This window comes from Diadema antillarum, unplaced genomic scaffold (assembly GCF_040938485.1).
Source record: "Diadema antillarum isolate AM-2024a unplaced genomic scaffold, OU_Dant_1.0 seq00000717_RagTag, whole genome shotgun sequence".
Lineage (NCBI taxonomy): Eukaryota > Metazoa > Echinodermata > Echinoidea > Diadematoida > Diadematidae > Diadema > Diadema antillarum.
Genome location: NW_027271621.1, coordinates 848,270 through 869,506, shown reverse-complemented (window position 1 = coordinate 869,506; position 21,237 = coordinate 848,270). Strand labels below are relative to the sequence as shown.

At 38.7% G+C, this 21,237-nt stretch overlaps 1 protein-coding gene across 1 annotated transcript; it reads left to right on the top strand.

Annotated features, from left to right (window-relative positions):
- The first annotated feature begins 249 nt into the window (after positions 1–249).
- LOC139737951 (uncharacterized) lies at positions 250–11,246 on the top strand. The gene is made up of 11 exons (XM_071648615.1): positions 250–426; positions 1,032–1,089; positions 1,626–1,737; positions 2,983–3,132; positions 3,575–3,646; positions 4,250–4,321; positions 5,051–5,128; positions 5,554–6,342; positions 6,650–6,927; positions 10,230–10,513; positions 11,097–11,246. The coding sequence occupies exons 1-11, from the start codon at positions 250–252 to the stop codon at positions 11,244–11,246; spliced, it is 2,220 nt and encodes a 739-aa protein (XP_071504716.1).
- Positions 11,247–21,237: the final 9,991 nt, after the last annotated feature.

Genomic DNA, 21,237 nt, shown 5'->3' with positions numbered 1-21,237 from the left:
GAACGGACATTACAATGTAATGTCAAACCGCGGTCTTCACACTGGAGAATCACCGTGGCCATATTGTTATATTCTGTATTTCCCAGATAATTACTATGGCTCTAATTCCACATGGTTTATGTTATGTTTCCTTGCATCTTTCATCGTTAGTAATGTCTTAACCATGGCTACGATATCGAAGATTGTGATGGTTGTGACAGTTAATGATGATGATGGCGGTTATAATCATGAAGACTTAGTCTTGAATCCATGTTTCCTTCAGAGGATTTCCAGTGTCCGGAGTACATGCTGAAATGTCCAAACTCGTACTGCATACCTCTGCGCTTCAGGTGTAATGGTCGCTGGGATTGCATCGCAGGGGAAGATGAGCTGAACTGTGATACGCCATCCCCCTCATTGGCTGCCGGCGAGTATCAAAAGCATTCAGTGAAAAAGAGACTTTCTCAAACTTTACTTTTGATTCGTATCTATTCAATGAAAGCATAATCTAGAACTTATAATGTCAATAGTTATAATTTGGGATAACAGTAATGAAATGATGAGCATGATAATGTAGAGATGCTGGTGATGAATATTGTTGACATTTCAGACACGTAAAAAAAGCAATAGCGTCGTTTCACACTACTCCAGCTTTAGTCTCACAAGAAATTGAAGTCTAACTTCGATAATTAGATACAAACCTGGGTTATCAGTATACACTTGATTAGAATTGAAAGTGAAATATATAGATTTAAAAAAAAATGTATTCCACCGTTTCTCATGCAGTTAATACCTCGTCATTAAAGCAAAATTATGCCATTGCGTTGGATATTTTTCTGTTAGCTACTCTTTTATCATGAAACATGCCTAATCGTATATATCTAGGCCTATTTTATGTATATGTATGTATATATGCATATATATATATATATATATATATGCAGAGAGAGAGAGAGAGAGAGCATACATATGTCCATATCGTAAATTCAGACTATGTGGAATGTCCGAGGGGTACGTACAAATGCCACTCGTCCAAAGTCTGTCTACCACAGAGCGAGGTGTGCGACGGCTTCGCCCACTGCCCTGACAGGGATGACGAAAAGTTCTGTGGTAAGCAATTATTGTTGAGAAATATTACAATCATTTTCATTGGGATGGTTACAGCCACCGTATTGGAAACATTTTTAGTGAAAATTTTCAGTTAATTCAGTCATGTTGCCCATGTATCATGAAGTAATGACTTTTAAAAAAGTCTAATTCAAGTCTTAAAGTCTTGATTTTGAATTATATTCAGAGGTGTTTATTTGTATTTTTATACAGTGCCTGTCTATTTAGGATATTAAACTTGATGTAATCTATGATATCCGAGAAGGGATGCTCAATATGAATAACGAATTATTAATTACATTTATTTTCCAATGTGACTATTGTTGCGAAGCAGGATTGATGACAACTTTATTTCTTAAAGTTGAATGATTTTTGGCTGTGAATTCCTCAATTAACAAATGTGTCCATATTTTATACGGCATATTGAACTTTACTGAATCACATGTATTTTCTAAATTTATATTTTAATTGTAGATACAATTGTATAATACAAACATACGTATATGAGTGTATGTTTGTTTGTTTGCGTGTATACTTAGGTGTGGACTGCCCTCCAGATTGCATTTGCATTGGTCTTGCGTTCATCTGCATCAGTCCAAGAAGCTCGAACATCGACAAAGAAATACTCTTGCCAGAATCTGCGAAGAAAATGTAAGTTATTTTTTCGTCTCCTCATTTGCATACTCGTCCTCTTGTACGCGTCCTGTGGGAGGACCTTAATTTCTCTACTTATGTGAGCAACAAAGGAATCCTGTAGATTATTCAATTGCTTCTCTCTGCGTCGATCTGAATATGCGTCTAATATCAAAAGAACAAGAATCCAAAGAGTTAAAAGGTGAATTAAGCATAAATAAACATGTGGCTTGACTGAATGCAGAAATATCAGGAGAACACATTACTGAAAGATTTTATGAAAATCCGTTGAATTGTTGTGAAATTTTATAATTTCGTTACAGCCATCGCTGGATGAGAAGACTACAAAATTATTGTTACGTCACAACAATGACATGAAGAGAATTATGCAAAGACAATTCAAAATATTTTCACTTTTCTAGTATTATAAAAGAGTACTTGACTGACCTCTTTAGAAAAGATTGGTAATAATATTACCCTTATCCTCTATCATTAAGGCCAGAAGACTCCAGCTTTGACAATCATAATTTGAAACTATGCAATATAATAAATTAAAACAAAATAAATGATTCATTATATCTGTTTGCAGGGGACAGGGCATTGGGGCTGCAGTCCCGTTAAAAAAGCGAACTTGTTATATGAATTCAAAAAATATGAAAATGTATTTACATTTAACAAAATCAAAACGACACATTTCACTGCGAGATATATTTGGAACATTTATCACAAACGAGGCAAATTCATTTCCAATAATTGTATTATGTTGGGCATCAGATTCGTTAAGTTCAACCTACAATGAAATATAAAGTAAGAAATGATGTTAATGTCAGACATGCAGATAAATTGGAGAATTGAAAACTTCGATACGTTAACATGTTCATTTGTCACACAAGTTGCAACTTGTTTGTTATGAAATTTTTGTTACATTCGTTAGATAAATATTTTTCCTAATAAATGGAAAATAGAAATGAAATCATACGATGATCACTTCTAATTTCAATACAAAAATATGGAAAAATACCCTTTGGACAAAACATATAAAACTATAGTTCCAACGTATATGTTTACTTATATAATTGTACAGTGCAAAATGTTTTCTTAGATACATTTCTATGAATCCTAGAGTACCTTAGTTTTGCTCGTCTCATGAATGACGGACTGATACATTACATCCGGGTACAGAGTTTCTGCTTGGGGCGTATTGCGAGATACTCTTGTTTCTAAGGAAGAAGTATCTTAATACTTAATAAATTTTCTCACCAGCATCATCAGGTCTGGGTTCTTGCAATTTCTGACGAACGAATCCTCAGTCTACGGAAGCACAGCCCCAATCCACACTGCCGATGAGGGCATTGTGTCCGTTGATGGGCCGGCCGGATTTTCACCCACACGCTATCCTTTCCTTGCCGAACTGTGAGTGCTTTTCTTTTTGTGTCTTTTGAAAGGGAGATCGATTGAAAATTTTGACTAAAAAAGGGGGATATTCTGTGCTACTACAGGTACAGAATTCTGATTCATTAGAATGCAATTTTCGCTTGGCTCTCTGTGAATAGTAATCTCTTCTTGTTTGTAATGTCTAAAGTATATCCCTGCTGGAAAGAACACAGTATGCCACAGTGTGAAAGACATTGTGAAACACAATGTGAAATCTCTTCACACTGTTAATTTCGAGCGTTTTAACATTGTGAACACATTGTGAATCATCTATTCACAATGTGGGACTGTGTGTTTTTTCCTGGGGTATTTTACAAGAATGACTTGAATTGTTTGATACATATAGTAGTTTGTCAGAAGTAAATGTTTGCTTTTCTAATCGTCTGTGACAGCGATGTTCATATCGTTTATCAATGAACAGGGAACTTGTGTCGTCTAATATCGAAATCATACCTGCTGCGGCATTTAGCAACAATGGAGATCTGTACAGTCTGTGAGTATCGTAATGACTGTTGTTATAGGAGAGGTCATACTTTCGATCTTGATATCTATTTACCTCTATTTTATCTCGGACTTGTTCTGTACAAGTTATCAGATTTTAAAAGTAAAATTTCACTAGAATGAGTAGAAATAGAAATGAGTAGAATTGAAGAAATCTCATGAACACGATATTTTCTGATACTTTACCCCCATTATGTACCTATTAGGTTGAATATGCTCAAGACCAGTAATCTCTACACCTGTTTTTAAAGATTTAAAGATTTGCTGTGAAATATATCATCATTTCACATGATTATATATTTGTAATGTGAACTCTTTTTTTATATTTTGTGAATAAAATGTTTCATATTGTCATACTTATTTTTTTAAATAAGTGGAGAAAGAAAACTTACTGAAACTGAAACTGAAACTCTACTTTTGCCTATGATGATAACAAGTGTATTGTTATGTGCTTTTCACCCCCACCATTGCCGGTTATGATGCAGACGTCAGTGTGTTGATATGGTATCATCATTTCTACACGTAATAGTGGAAATAAATGTGAACTGAATTCAATGTCAAAAACGTTTATTTCAATTCTTATTTCTCTTTTCAGATCATTATTCGGAAACCCCATATCGAAAATCGAGAAAGGCGCATTTAGCAACCTTAAGAATCTACGGAAACTGTAAGATTTACACGGTTGACTAGAGGAATGATGACGGCGAATAAATGACTGCATCCTGCAGCTGCGGTTGTACTTCAGTTCAATAGATGTTGAATAAATGTTCAATGGTTTTTTTTTTATTTGTACAAAGAAAGTAAAATGGCATATATTATATAAATACATCGAAAACCAAATTGAATGCAAGTGATATAGTTGACTGTATCTTCTCATCCTTGCCACGATATTGTCACTTTTCTTCCGAAGGATATCTGATTTTAATTGACGCTTTTTGGCTGGACGTATTTGTGAATATAAAAAAATAACAGCTGAATTAATGGGAGGGATTAGCAATTGTTGTAAAACGGCGCTATGATGAATTGGTGTTAGTGCTCGTAAAGAGTGGAGACTAGATCGAACACGCGAGGCATTAAAGGTTTTGTTCAAGACATCACCCTGTCATTGGCTTTCCGTTGTTTCCCCTGTGAAACGATCATCATGATCATGTTCTTTATCTGGAAGGACAACACATTCGCCACAAGCCACTATAGCCCTCCCCTCCCCCCCCCCCCCAAAAAAAAAAGAAAGAAAGAAAGACGAATTACATATTTTTGTAGTGAGAGTTGTCATAATTACAGTTTTCATTCTATATAGAGTAGTTTTTTATGAAATTAGGCTCTGGTCCATGTTTAAATCCTTTTCCGGTAAAATTACCGCAATTTTGCGTTTGTGTATTTTTTAAATCTACATTAGGAACCTTCGCGACACCGACCTACCGATAAACAGCGACATACGTGAAGCTCTGCAGGAAATAAAATCTTTGGATTCAATGTAAGTTCTTTTTCGAAAACCTCTGCTTTACAGCAAATTTTAGATGTTTTCCAACAGATTGAAAAGAATCGAGTAATTACACTTCCATGTGTGCATGTTTATAGTCAATTCAATGTAAACACCAAGTGATTACATTTTTACTCATGCATTTTCGTCATAGTTAACGCCACACTAATCATGTCAAATTTGAATCTTGAATTTCAAACGAGGAATTGAGATGATTCGCTATGTAACCAAATGGTAAATTAAATAAAAAAATTAATTTGGAATGGTCCATGATAATCTATAATGAGATTAGATAAAATGTAAAAGATGTCATGAGAACTCTAACTTTGCTTCCTAAATCTTTGCAAACCGCTATTATTATTCTCTAGCGGACAGAAGATAAAAGCATAGTAAGTTGATTTACTTCACTTTTTATTCAGTTACGCAGATACTTTCACCATATGCTGCATCATGGATTTGAAACCGGCCGCTTCGGATGACACAACTGGCTGCTTCGCACCGGTGGACGAATTTTCGTCATGCAGTGACCTTCTGAAGGACACTGTGCTCCGTATTTCCATGTGGATATTGGGCATCAGCGCCATGGCGGGGAATATCTTCGTTATCGGACTGCGCGCAATCCGTAGACATCAGGTTGAAACCAGTCGAATCCAGTCACGACTGATCACTCATCTAGCCATATCCGACTTTTTCATGGGCTGCTACATGATGGTCATAGCGGGGGCAGATTTTTACTTCCGGGGCGACTACGCAATCCATGCTGATGCGTGGCGAGGCAGCATCTTGTGTCGCTTAGCAGGGTTCATCTCCACCTTGTCCAGCGAAGTATCCGTCTTCATCATCATGCTAATCAGTCTAGATCGGATCCTGTGTATTGTGTTTGTCAACCATCGGGAAATCCATTTCTCCAATAAATCTTGCAAGATATGGCTCGCAGTTGTTTGGATAATTTCTCTTGTCATATCACTTACTCCAGCAGTGGTCCCAATCCCTTACTTTCAGCAATTCTACAGCAAATCCAGCGTGTGCCTAGGGCTCCCTCTAACGACAGAACGACTGCCTGGATGGGAATATTCGATTACTCTGTTTCTTGGTCTGAACTTAGTATGCTTCGTTGTGACAGCATTCTGCTATATCACTATCTTCGTGGCTGTTCGCAGATCCGCCGCCACTTTTTCGAAGAGCAAAGATCATGGGAGACATACCAAGTAAGCTGATTTGCTTCATCCATAGAGAGTCGTCATCTATGTCGTCATTTATCAATCAATGACCAATGTAACATTGAATAGAGAAAGAAGCATTTCAATGAATATTTATACTCGGGATGAATTTCTACTCCTAAGTTGTAGTCTTTAAAAGAATTTAGCAAATCGCAATCTAATCGACGCCTTTCTATAATGATGATCTTTTCGTGGGATTAGGAAGGGTTAAATGTGAAATTCAGTATAACGAATTGAATATGCTTGTTCTTTAACTGTGCTTTATTCATTTTCTCTGCTTTTCATCTTTTTGTAGGCGTGGTATGCAAGTACAGGTCAAATTGGCAGCCAAAATGGCGCTGATCGTAGGCACTGACTTCATCTGCTGGATGCCTATCATTATCATGGGATTCCTGTCGGCCATCAGAGTTGTCGAGATCCCTGCAGATGTCTACGCCTGGACAGCTGTTTTCATTCTCCCACTCAATTCGTCGCTAAATCCCTATCTCTACACTCTATCCTCTGTTTGGCAACGCCATCGAGTGCGTCGGCGCGCAAAGTTGAAAACTGATTCGGATGGCGTTATGGAGACAAGTACGTATTATAGCTGAGACAAAGATTAACCCAAAACAATAACAGTTACATGAATTGGCATAACGTGTTTAATATTTGACACATCGAAGCCAAGGCAGCTACTCTCCCGAGTCATTTGCATTTCTTTCTTTAATAGTGGCAGAATCTGGGCCTAGTGGAGCCATCGTCTAGCTAAAACCTTTAAATACAAGCTAATTCAATGACTATGCAGATCTCAAGAAACCACTTTCTTATTTCATTTGATGACATCGATGACATCATTCGACGAATGTGCACTTCTGACTTTAAACAGTCCATATTAGGAAACAAGGTTAGTTGGAGAGAATTTCATAACCTGGCGGTTCTTGGGATGCAAGAAGAGTAGGAGATGGAGATGGGTGATATTGGGAATGTTGAGCGGAAGGAGTGACATAGGTCTGCTATTCGCAGAAGATCTTAGGCAGGATTCGAGCTACCTTTGGTGGATAGTTTCATGAAGAAGTTACAGCAAAGTAAAGTAGAGTTACAGTAACTTTCCTCCTGTACTCAATTGTGGAATTCCTGCTTTAGTTGGATCTTCAATTTTCAAAAATCAAAGAGCCCTCCTCTGCAGACTTTCTAATAGTGTGAGAGCCGTGGTGCCTCCTGGGCTTTTTGCTATGACATAAGAGAAGCGTACTCCGTGAGTGTCGTACTATGTATGACTTTTAGATGGTGATTTGTGCTTGGAGTAGGAGGAGGTTTTTTGTAGGTCCCCCAGGATGTTTAATCTTATAGCAGTTTTCCTGACAAAGCTTTTGGTGAAAGAAGTCCACGTCAATAGTGTGTGTTTTGATAGATGATGATCCCAAGAAGAGTTAAGATTTGGCTTGGTATCAGTTCTTTGTATTTGAAGTAGGGTGTATCGTATCTGTACCGGTTTCGTGCTGATGATCATCTGAGTTTTGCTGACATTGAATGAGTCAGAAGCCCAATTCTCAACTGCATCCAAGTCTCGCTGTAGACTTTCGGCAAAGGTGTCTCTGAGCTTTTCAGTTGCAACGTTAAGAGTTGTGTCATCTGCAACCTGGTGGAGGGCATTCTCTAAGCGCGAAGTTAGGTCATCAATATACATCAGAAAAAGTAAAGTACCAGGAAGATTCCCTTGGGGCATTCTTGCAGATAGAGGTATTGCTGAAGAAGTGAATACATCAAGTACAAGGAACTGTTGTCTATCAGCTATAAACAATGAGATCCGATGTAGCTAGGTCTCCTTGGAAACCAAAAGAAGTCAGGTTTGACAGGAGTAGAACATGATGAAAAACTTTCTTAAAATCTAACGCGAGCATTCTAGCTGGGAGTCACGAGCATCGTTCCACCGCAGGGTGATATGAGAAACTATGTCATTTATCGACCTCACGAAATGCATGCTGAGTGTCGCAACGAAGCTAGCGTTTGTCAAGGGGTTTTCTAACATGGTCACGTATACGAGGCTTTCCATCCGGGAATTATTGGCAGCAGATATGGGCCTGCATTTTGAAAGGTCTTGTTTGTTTCCTTCTTTTTAGGTACGGCTATCCAAGGGCAGATTTCCATGTCTATGTTTCAGGAGAAATCTGGAACAGCTTGGCAAAGTTTGGGGCAAGCCCGGATGCACATTTTTCTTTAAGTACAGTCGCTGATATCTCATTGGCCTTGGAAGTAGCCACAAAGGAAGCGGCCACGAAGGTTTAGGAGAATGTTTTGGGGTATTAAAGAATTGCAAAGTTAGGAGGGATTCACTAACTTTCAGTGGTATTAAAGGTAAGAGGACTTCTGTCGGTACACTTTTTAGTATCATCAAGCTGCCGATGAGCATTAACAGCAGAGGTGTTGTTCAGCAGCTCAGCCTTGACTGTCTCTCATTGAGTTTGACCATCACTTATTGGTGGAGGAACAGCAGAGAATTTATTACTGCCAGCATAGATTTAGCAAGTTTCCACCACTGCATGCTGCCTACATGTTTGAGTTGCTGTTGTAGCTGCTGTAAGAACTGCACGCAAACGCGTCGAAGAGCACTCAGATTTGAAGTATAATGTCGAAGACCCAAGAATCTTTTGTAAGATCCTTCTGCCACGTTTTATAGGCTTTGTGCTTTCTTTGGACTTCTCCGTGGCACTCGTCATGTAAGCAAGGTTTGTCAGAATACCGATGCTTAGTTGTTTTCGAAGGTCCGAAGGAGTCCATGACATCGCTGGCGTTTAACCTGAGATCTCCTGGGAATTCCCAGTAGCATGATAGGCATCTTAGGTAAAACCCCGGGTAAAATGAGGGTGACTGTTTAAAAATCTTGCCACCGAGCCGTCCCTGGTTAACTCCCAACAGTCCCCGGGTGACACTGTAGCATGAAAGACATCACGTGTAAACTCCCCCGCGTGAAAAGCAAAGGTCAGCATGCCAACAACGTCTTGCGGGCCATTTCGCACATGCACCATGATGTGTACTTGCATTACAGAAGATCAGACTAGGGATAGTCAACCAGAGGCTCATTCGATTTCTCCCTTTGAATCTCCCTGTTACCCCCCCCCCCCCCCCAAATCCGTGACTATAGGGTCAGAGGGGTACTATATTCCTTTCACTCTTAGCAAATTTCACCGCTATTTCCCAGGATCTCCCGGATGATGATGCTGTGGAGGGAAAGGCGTCGCGGGTAAAATGCTGGATAAAATGCCCTTTTAGAAATCTAACCTGCAAACCGTCCCTGAAAAACTCCCGGGTGAAAAGTGGTCAGCATCATGTATCCAACAACGTCCTTTGGGTCGTTTGCATGCGCCATAAGGTATACTTCTACTGCAGAAGAGCTGACGAGAGAATTTGAATCGGGAGCTCATTCGCTTGTTTGAAAGAAATTTTGGCGGGTATTCCTTATCTGATTCTAAGTTGAATCTTCCGGGTGATTCTCCAAGTGACTAGCGTAAAAGTGGTAGAAGCGTTTCACACGAGGTCCCCTATACATGGAGCTAGATACTATACTGAAACTCCATAGTCACGTCATGTAGCACATCCTGGTAGTGACACATCCTGCCTCGGTACCTTGTAATGTCCTGTTTGCACCTCGTAGTGACGCAGGGTACCGAGTAGGACGTCCTGTAGTGTCATGTAGAACCGTGCTTTTCAACATTTTATTAGGATCGCTGTGTATTACTTTGCTTGCGGATATCTCGGCCATTTCAAAACCGATTTTCATCAAATAAACTTTTAATTCCTTTTAGAATTGTACGCTTTTTAGCATTTCACAAAGCTATTTCTAAGTATCTCGCAAAAAGTTTAAAGCTGAATCCTCACCTCAACCAATACTCCACCAGGGCTCGTGTCTCGGGTTGCGAATACAGTGGACCGAGATGACTCGACCCGAACGCGGGAGTTTCACCGCATCCTCACATCCCAGTGCCTACTGACACCTTTCAACCTGCCCTCCGCCACCCAGCGTGTTCTCCCTCTCTCCAAGTACATCGAGGAGACAGGGGACAGTCCCTCGCCCGAGGAGGCGGCTCTCATCGAGCGCTGTCTGCGCAAAGGCCTCACCTGCCTCCGTTCGAAGACCAGGAGGAGTTGGTCCATCACAGAGGACGAGATTGCTGTGCAAGTAGTAAGGCCCCTCATTCCACGTCACATTTTATAATAATAATAATAACAATAATAATAATAATGATAATAATAATAATAATAATAATAATAATAATGATAATAACAATAGGGTCGTATTTACCCAGGGTAGCCTCTTCAGTTTTGGCACTACTCTACCACAGGGCCCTGCCATCATCATTATTACCCTAGCGTTGCAAGGTACCCATTTATACACCTGGATAGAGAGGGACATGGTGGGTAAAAACATCTTGTCCAAGGACGTAAGCACTGGGCGGGATTCGAACTCGAGTCCTCCGATTGGGAATCGAGAGACTTATCAACTATACCACAGCGCACCCACTGTGGACCGACATGGTCTATCATATCAGGGAGTGAACCAAACACATCATACTAAAACATTTTAACTGAGACCCGCAGCTCCTACCTTTCAGACTCTTCAGACATCATTTTGAATGATTGCAATACAGGTGTATTTGTAGTTGGGTTATTGTGAATTGAGCACGTCCAAAACGCTTCATCACATCAGTATCAAATGAACACTGTGAGGTATCTTGATGTTTTCGCTTTATTTCTCATCTCTTTAGAATTCTTCTGGTAAAGTTTCTCGGGCATTCATCGTGACCGTTGATCCGGTAGTAATTGAAATGCTGGTGGGAAGCAAGGATCAGAGAAATCGCGTCATCCATGCAGGTTTTATGAACAAGCTTACGGAAGTTCTGGAACAGAATGCTTAATTAGGTGCGTGGTCGTTACAAATCCAACAACTTCAAGAATTTTCCAACTGCCTTACTAGACATACTGAAGAAGGTGTTAATACGTATACCTCCATGATCTTGCTAGTAATTATCCACTGATTCACAAACTATGGTTGTGTATAGTTTATACTATGCTTCTTTCGATGTCTTATCTGTAGTGATAGCATCGCGTATGTAACGAGCACGTAGTGACGCTTTTTAAGCGCGTTTTTCCTTGCGTGCGTCGGCCACACACCTTTCTCTATCGATACTGTATAACATGTATAATACAGTCGTAAATATTATTGGAATGTGTATGTTATGTACGCAAACGTTTATTTTCATTCTTCGATCAAACTTTGCTTAATGTTCTTATTACTGAAAATATGTGGTATCGCAATGAATGAGATTGAGACTGTGTTCTCAGATTAAAACTTCAAACATTCTCACAGATCAATGCAGATGTTCCCGAAAGGATAACACACTGAATTATGATGCCTTTTCAACTCTATATCACGTTGCCATTTTCGTGATTTGTGTTTGTTTGATATTTCCTGTGAATATTAACAAGCACATCACTGAGGCTTCTCTCCAGCCGTTAGTTTTTTGCTGAAACATGACAGACACATGTTGCCATTACCTACAGTGTTGTTACTGCAAACAGTCTTTGCTTTTAAGTAAATCCTTAAGTTTTTACCTAACTTAATCCCTTACTTGAAAGCAATTCCTTCCGAGAGTGTTAAACCCTCGTATAGTCTTTGTTCATGGCACACAATATTATGTCATGGTATCCCGTACAGGCAAAGGATTATTTGCGTCTGAGGTCAATGTCAGTGATTAGGATGATAACATGATGTTTTTGATACAACAAGACCAACATCATCACCCTTGAAGCCTCTCTATGCATCATTGCCATGAGTAAAATTAACTGGTATATCCCTCCCCCTCATTGATTATTTGAAGAAGGATGTGGGCCATGGGCTCAAAGCACGGGGTCAAAGGTCCAGTCAGGAAGTTCAAGTTCTCGAATAAGTGCTCTCTGAGATAGTTTCGCCATTTAAATTGAATCCGGTTTAAGGAATGTATAAAGATTAAATGCATGTGGGGTTGTGTTATAAAACTTTCAAATACGTTACTTCAGTGGAGTTTTTTTACCAATCATGTGAAACTGTCTTCTCACACTGCCAGATGTACAAAAGACCTATGAGAGAAGGAGGTATACCCAGTCGCCATAGCGACATTTCTTGTCTATGATTATATTCACCACATATATACTCCATCATAGTGTTTGTCTGTTCAGAATTATAACTGTGGATCTCATTTGTCTGCTCTTTCATCCATGTGATCTGCAATTTATATAGGTCATTTATTTCTACGGTACAGTATTTGAAATTAAGTGTGTATACACTAAATCTGTAAATAATGTATGTGTTTTATCAATGTTCCTCGGGGACAAATATGTGGGTTCCACGTGGCTGCGGACAGAAGTACAGATGACTTTTGTGTGCCCTGACCCACATGTATAGTTGCCATCTTTACCTCTATCAGTTTGTGTTGCATGCACAGTACAGTGTATCCTTTTGTAATGTTCACTCTTGTTTTTGTCTTATGTTTGTACTGTTTATGATATGTATATGCTCTTCATCTGATCGAATATATAATAATGATAATAATAATAATAATAATAATAATAATAATGATAACAGTAATGATAGCAGTAATGATGATAATACTGATAATAAAAGTAAGAACAAGGCATTTCATCATCATCACCCTCACCTTACAAGTCTGTCTGTCAAATTTGATGGTCTGTGTCATTGCAAAAAGTAAAGCAGAGTGGTATATCCCTCCCCCACCCCCACCTTCACCCGCACACGCACACACACACACACACACACACACACACACACTATGCTTTCAGCCAAGATCGAAGCCGGGCAAATTTAGCTCTCTTGAGACCAGCTGCCTCGGAAACTTCATTCACATTGTACGTAAACTGGCCTGCCGATTGTACTAAGCGGGATTCTCGCGTCTCTGTCAGTTCCATTACAATTTATGCCTACTTCAAAATGGGGTTTGTGAGTAAATATCCCTTCACAGAATGCATTTGCAAATTATGTTATGACCTCAGCAACAAAGCCGGGCGGTCCCGGATCAATCATTTTCGATTTTTACCAACTTTACCAACATTTTCTTATAAGAAAATTAATAAATGTAAATGAAGAACTGAAGCTAGAATTTGATGTTATTTAATGTTGTGTTCATGTCTGTGATCTTTCTGTTCAAATTACTTGTTGGTTTGGTTTGGTTTGGTTTGTTTTTTTGAGTGATAGCCATGTAAGTAAGTAAGTTTATTCATTCCAATAAAAGATCAGTGGTTACAAAAAACACAAACAAAAATCAATCAAAATGAAATCATTGACATAATTCAAACAATAAAATTCACAGTTTACATATTTGCCATATCAAACAGTACATGGAAATGAAAAAGAGAACTGGAGAACTGCCTTGACGTCTTGTATGAAATAACTTCTCTCAGGTATGTATGAGTGCTTTTAGATGCACATTGAGTGTTTTACAATTTCAAACAACAACAACAACATACAAATGTAACAATCAAATATGCAGAAACAACAACAACAATACGGTTAAGTACTTATCAAGAAAATACTTTTTGAGAGATTTTTTTAACGTCTTTAGATACCTGACAGTGTATATCATTAAACTACTTTGATAAAAAGTCCAAACGATTAAAACGGACAGATTTTTTTTTAGCAAAAGATGTATTAACTTTAAACATGTAAAATGAATTAATGTTACGAGTATCATAATGATGGATGCTGTTATTTAAAAAAAAAGATGAAGAAATATTAAGAGGTAACAGATTCTGAAAATACAGAAAACCAATTATTGCTGTATGATATTATATAAATAAATCTTGAAAATTCAAGATATTATAGCCTGCACAATGTTCTTCGTATTATACAGAAATCAGATTTTAGACGCTTGAGTCACATTATCTTAAAGCTTTTAGAAATGAAAAATAAAGTGTTTTTTATGTAGTAGGCGTGCAAATCGACGTTTTTTATGAGACTATTCACTCTTTATTCATTTCATAGGGATAAAGGGTCTTGAAATATCCCGATTGTTTCACTCGAATCACACTGTATGCACTCCATAGCATGTGTATGTTTTCTTGGGGAGGGGGGGGGGAGGGGTATTTTCATAAAGTCTCATCATGTTTGCTGAAAAGATACCGTATATAATGCTTCGTGACTGTCATCATGAAGCTGTGAGTATGTTATATTGCATGAGTATTTATACTTTTCTAGAAAACTCTTAATCTATACATTGCTTTATGGTCTCTATCTTCATTGGGGTAAATATTAAGTCGATTTAAATTGTAACGTGTCATGTTTGTGTCAGAAGTGTTTATGTAGTGTATGTATATAGATTGGTTTAAGTGAGTGGTCTAGAGAACAAATAAAACAGAGTAAGATGTCTAACTTGCCCGATGAAACGAATGATGAGTGTGTTTATCGTTTCGACTCGATTGTAGACATTTAAAAAGGGCGTACTTCCCGTCAAACTCAAAACTTTGCGATGACATGTACACTCTTCTACCCGCCATGTTATGATAAGATCGACTAGTTCGAGGTGAGCTAAGTCAGTGAGTTCTTGGGAAAGCTTCGGCAAATTATATATTGTAGGTTGTCTGTTAAGTCTGGCGACTCGTCACAACATCAGATCTTTCAACAGAAGTGAAGGAAAGCCGGAAAGAGGCTCGGCTAGAACTAACAACAAAGCCTAGTCCTTAGGGCTCAGGTCGTCTGCATATCGGAATATTCCGTTTTAACCTCACAACTTTTCAAGAGTCTTATCAACCAAATAAATACTAAATATTTTGACGTGAGTGGTATGTCAATGCAACGCGACCCTACAGAACACAAAAAATTCTACTTGAGTAAAAATGAGTACTTGACGATCAAGTAACAAAAAAGTCATATACTTTACTCATATTCACAATGACTTGACCTCTTAAAACGTTTAACATATCATGTGATTTGACAGTGGTAAATCAAATTGGTTTTGAATTGGGCTTTAAAGTAAAATGCTCGAGAGTAGCAAACAAAAGCTTCCATAGCAGACTGACGCGTCATTTAATATAATCTATTAATTAAATGTTCACATCTCATGCGGGTTTAACACTAACCGGTTGTTCCTCACTGCCGGAAGGCTTCTCCAAGTCTTGCTTACCTGGCGTGGCAACAACTCTTGAATGCCAATTGCGCCCCATACATTGACGTCACAAGTAAATTTCATAGAATCTGTGGTCGAAACAGGAGAATTTAAAGTGTTTCTTTTTACGAGGTCGAAGAAACGTCTTTACATCTAGTACAGACCAACCTAATGCTAATGGGTAAAAAACAGGTGTGTATTATGAACTTATCGGTCATTTCATTATACAATTGTAGGACAAACTTCAACATTTGTTCTGATATACCGGTATGGGGTACAGGATATCACACGAATTTCTGCTGTACTGCGTAAATGTAAATCAGGAATTGGAAAGTGATGACACTATATTTAATTTTTTTTTGTCTGATTGTGTCTGATTGTAGCAATACAATCATCTGAGCCTTCATCTTTTCTGCTCGAGCTCGACAGTGTCAATGTGACAAAGTTAATGTATACGCCTGATCAATAGGTGGCAGCAGATAGTTTCGGAGGTTGCACGGTACGGACCCGACAAACTTCAACCTTTGTTCTGATGTACCGGTATGGGGTACAGGATATCAGACGAGTTTCTGCTGTACTGTGTAAATGTAAATCAGGAATTGGAAAGTGATGACACTGTTAACATTTTTTTTTTGTCTGATCGTGTTTTCTTAAATGTAATAAAAATATTGGTTCTATATATATACTTGAATAAACACACACTCACCTAATGCTGTCAAGCATACATTCCATAAGAGTTGTACGTCAACTTGCCATTACAGAGTCTTCGCCTTCACCTTAATAAACTGTTATAATGACAAAACTATACACAAGCTAACAAGACCTTTGCTTGACAACATTGGTTTCATTTACAACACGATGGAAAGACAGAAGTAACTTTCCATCCACACATTCACATGAACAGCAAACATGACCATGATGACAGGAATTATGGATGTCTTCTGAAGAATACAAGCAATAAAGATTGATATCAATCTTTTCTCCATGGATGGCGATGCATTAAAGGGGAAGGCTAGTAACTGATCAGTGGGAATCAGTGGAAATGCTGGGAGATGATTGTTCCAATCCTTATGGGATTCATTCAAGAGTTCATTGTATATATCTATTGTTGTGTGAAAATGATTTGCTTCAGAACGGTCTCATATTCAAGTAATGTGCAGATTAATGCTCCGTCACTGACCAGGGACGGTAACCTGGAAGCATTAAACTGCACAAGGATTGGAACAATCATCTCCCAGCATTTCCACTGATTCCCACTGATCAGTTACTAGCCTTCCCCTTTAAGAATTTCACCTATTGAAATCCTTTATTGACACGATTATTTCATCATGCCCACATTATACGATATTGAAACGGTGATGCATAGTTCAATGAACAGAAATCAAGGGGCTTTACGACGATTCATCACATCCGATCAAGGTGGTTTCGATTTTGAATGGGTACGTGTTGGAGGCTAATTGAGACATTGGCCGCAACAGGGTTACTGTAACTGACATATCTCCGAACTTTGATTTCACTTTTAGAGAATAGAAATAGCAGCTATAATTGAAATGAGAGACCTCTTAAAAAGAAAAACACGACTAAAACATGCATGCCCACCAGATGTATCACATGAGTATCATATCTTCACTTGCCAGTGTGTGTTCCATGTGTTTCATGTTTCATTTGAAAGTGCAGCGTTTCTATCTCAAGAATCAAATGCAAATATTTCTGGAATTGGGAAAATCCTCAGGGCCCTGGAATTCACGAGCCTTTTAATCAGACGCGGGGAGGCAAGTAATGCGGTGCATGCCGAAAAAAAAGTGTTTATCGCCTCCACAGATTTCTTTTTTTTTTTCTCATTCTCTTCTCTCCTTTTTTTTTTCCATTAGCGGCCCAACCACACCCCCTACACACACCCCACGTGAGGAAAGGGGTTTGATGCTAATTAGTCGCGATCTTGGTCCTCAGCGACACTCCCAATCTGATAGCAAGAGTTTATGAAGACATCATCTGACAGAAAATTTTACAAACCCTGATATAGGGTCGTGGTACGTTAGCTCTCATTTCCCGGCCGCATTCTACACGAGTGCTGCAGAAAAATGAATTAGAAAGTGAAAAACAACAACAACAACAACAATTATTTTCTAAAAATGAAGGATCATAGTGGGATAGTTTGTAGGAATTGTGAACTATTGGAAAACCCACACCCGGAAGTCCATGCTGTCAAAACATACAGTATGTGTTCTGCAAACAACTCCTCAGAGTTAGTATCTTCGTCGTGGTTTCATTATGCCAAGGTAATTTCTCATTCTTCCATCTGTCTGTACTCTACTTGCAAAAATTTTGATTTGTGTAGAATTTTCTGCAGTACTTAACGATCGATAGGTTCTGAAGAATTAGACGTACAATATGAGAGTAAAATTTTGTTTTAAGATTTTTTTTCATATTTCCATTTGTAGAATAAAGATTTATCGTGGAATTTGAATTGGATGCATGACGGTGCATGCTGTGCATCGTTACATCATAAAAATGTTATTACTTCACGCTGACAATCAGTCTGGCGAGGCAAAGACCATTGAAAATTATTATTTTTTAATCTGATTATGATTTGCTTTACATTCTATTTACCATTCCAATACGATGGAACCGCAAGTAAGTTTTATTTCTTTTAAGAAGTTAAATGCAAGTGCCCTTCATTAAGATATGATTTCATTCTTCAAATAAGCAAATCAAGATGAAGTAGATAATAGTCGTTATAGCTAATGAAGAATACGTTCATAATACTTTCTACACAAGTACACACATTATATACCCACACGAATACACACATAGGCCCTGCACAAAGACAAGCATATACACATAGATAAACGTACACATGCATACGAATAAACAAACAAATTATGAATTTTCGCAAGATTTATCGTTACGTTGAGCAAGCAAGGTCAACGCAAAGACAACTACCTAACTCAGTATGAGAAAGGAATGTAGGCGTGTGTCATTTGCAAACAAAACTTTAACGTGGTATATAAACAAATAAATGGCATGTATAAGGTCAGGCCATCATTGACTTTTAGTGATATTGGTCAGTGTCACACATTGCCCAACAAACCTTTGAAAAAGCTTGTAAATCCGTCGTTGTGACAAGCGATGCTCATCATACATACATACATCATTAACTAAAATAGTGTGATACTGTAGGATTACTCGCGCGAAGAAGAAAAACAACAATCAGTAAGGAGGAACGTACATCAGAATGGTGGAAAACACTTGTCAAAGGGATTATATCTGTACCAGGTAAATAAACAACGAACCACAGGGCAAAACATTAGTAGAAAGAGGACTTATTACATTATGAGCCTAAAGAAGGGGAATACTTAGTACGTTGGTGCTTGAACAACATTGCAATGCACGAGATTAAACACAGCAAGTAGCATACAAGGAGTTTGTTTATGACTTCATGGGTGTGTGTTGTTGTTATTATTGTTTGTGTGTGCGTGTGTGTCCTTGAGTGTGTGACATATTCTTACGCCTAATGCCCTTTTTTAATTCGTTTTGTTTTACACGATTCTTGCCACTTTCCTGTCTCCTAACACCATGATATAATCCAGTTGACAGCTTTCCTGTCAAATTGTTCAAAATCTTTGCGACATACAACCCAGGGGGACCAGTGGATTCAAATAGAATTCTAAGCAATGTTCAATCCAAAACCTATTGAATTTGACATTTAAGTTATTTCCGACAACCTGTTGAATTTTTGGAAGAAATCTAATCCTCGTGCTCCTTGCGAGTATATCCAATAAAAGACATTAAAAAATTCTCTCGCCAATTTCTGTCATTCTATTATTCCCTGTAGAATACACTACTTGAGCCTACTTTTACCAATCGAATGAAAATGAATTCTCCCGGGAGTAGTCGCCTGCGATTGGCTGATGACGGAACCAATCATGTGACGAATTTTCATAATCCACGATTGACGTCATACGTTCGGGCTCGCTTCCGTTCTCAAGAAGCCTCCGGAATGAGCGGTTTGAATTACGAGACCTTGGGCCTTGTCAGTTTAGATCCGTGCGTAACGGAGATCACCGACCTAGTAGTTGAGAGCTTAATTATGAAATGTGAACGTTGGTGACAGTATTCATCAAGCATTTCATATACGACATTTTGCATGACATTACCAACCAGCAAAGTCAAACTGGATCTTGCAGTAACTTGAAGCATCCTTATTATTTGACAGGAAGGAGAGAAATGAAATTGTGTAGATTAAAAATAACGAGGAAACGGCCACACGCAGGGCGCATCATAAACGTGACTATTCAAGTTTACTTTGCGTCGTCATTGCAGTTGAAATGTTATGTACAATTTTTCTTTTGGTTAATGTCTTTCCTTTGGATTAGTTATGTTTTGTTTTGTTTTTATTGTTTTGTAACAGTTTTGTTTGTTTGTTCTTGCTTTGGCGTCCCCTTTACATGCACAATAATCATTAATATGTAAGCTTATACAATAACCCATGACTATCGATTATCATATTCGAGAAATTAATTAGGCCTATACATGGGTGGATCAACTAAAATGTTTGGCTTCGAGCGGTTAATTACTTGCATTTTAGTGATTGCAATACTTACACGTGTTCTTACAACAATGGCGAGTTCCTACATAATCCGACGACAAAAAATTTGAAAGGAAGGAACGTTAACTTCAAAGATAAAAGCAAAAGGAATCGCAGTTGGAATGTGATTGTAAAAGCGATCATTTGACAGTTGAAGTGTAGTATTGTTCTGATGTTATTCTCTCCATCTCTTTCCCCTGTGAGGAAAAAATATAGTAAATACGTTAATCTGCTGCTAGCTCTGCCCAACTTACACGTTCGGTAGTGTTATTGAACGTGAAGGATGGAATAACTCCTCCAAATTTTCTCCCACAAACTAAGATCCTATCTCGGTGATGGGGGATATTTGTTCGTGGAGCACGCAGATACGACCCAAGGGAGGTATATGAGAAAACTTTGGGGGAACTGATAGTAGGCGTGTGATCTCGTCGGTCGACTGGGCATGCGCACAGAGGGGACCTCCTCGTGGCCAAGGGCAAGAACGTATTTTTAGGCACGTCGATACCCAAGTGGCTGGGAGACGACGCAATTCCTGCAAAAGAGGAGAGGAGAAAATTGAGAGAGAAACTTTATCGAGGCGCGGAGTAAACCGAGATGGGTGAAAGTTGTAGGATATGCAAGGAAAGGTATGACAGATCATATTTGTTTGGGTTTCCAATACATCGCTGCCTGTTATCGTCACTGCGATGCGGGGTGCCTCTCGGAGTTCAACAAGGAGGAAAATCGAAGCCATGAGAGGCCTGGACGTTACCATGGTAACGTAATGTGACGATGTAGTGATGTGATGGGACAAGATATATATATGAAAAAAAAAAATCGGCTCAGTGGGACGACCGCTCAGGATACAGCAGCTAATTGTAAGAGCGCCATCTATAGTATACATTGTCAACCTGAATACCCGCAGGCAAACATGAAGGGGGTGGGGGTGGGGGGTGGGATGTATTAGCCTGCTACAATGTGTACTTATACTGAGGGGAAAAGTTTATTCTAACAACAATTTCTCTCACTCAACGCGTCATGAACAGACGTCATGACAAGAAGCAGTGGTTATGGTTACCATGGTGATATCTGCATACTGAACGACTCTTCAGGTGTTTCGTGTTTTAGTCACCTTCTCACGAGATAAACAAGAGAACAAACAATCGTCTCACCATCGGCATGGTC

Excerpts from the sequence above, each read along its gene's own strand:
- LOC139737951 (XM_071648615.1), top strand. The coding sequence starts at position 250 with ATGTTTCCTTCAGAGGATTTCCAGTGTCCGGAGTACATGCTGAAATGT. Across the intron at positions 3,133-3,574 it reads TATCCTTTCCTTGCCGAACT|GGAACTTGTGTCGTCTAATA; the intron begins GTGAGTGCTTTT and ends ATCAATGAACAG. Across the intron at positions 6,343-6,649 it reads GATCATGGGAGACATACCAA|GCGTGGTATGCAAGTACAGG; the intron begins GTAAGCTGATTT and ends ATCTTTTTGTAG.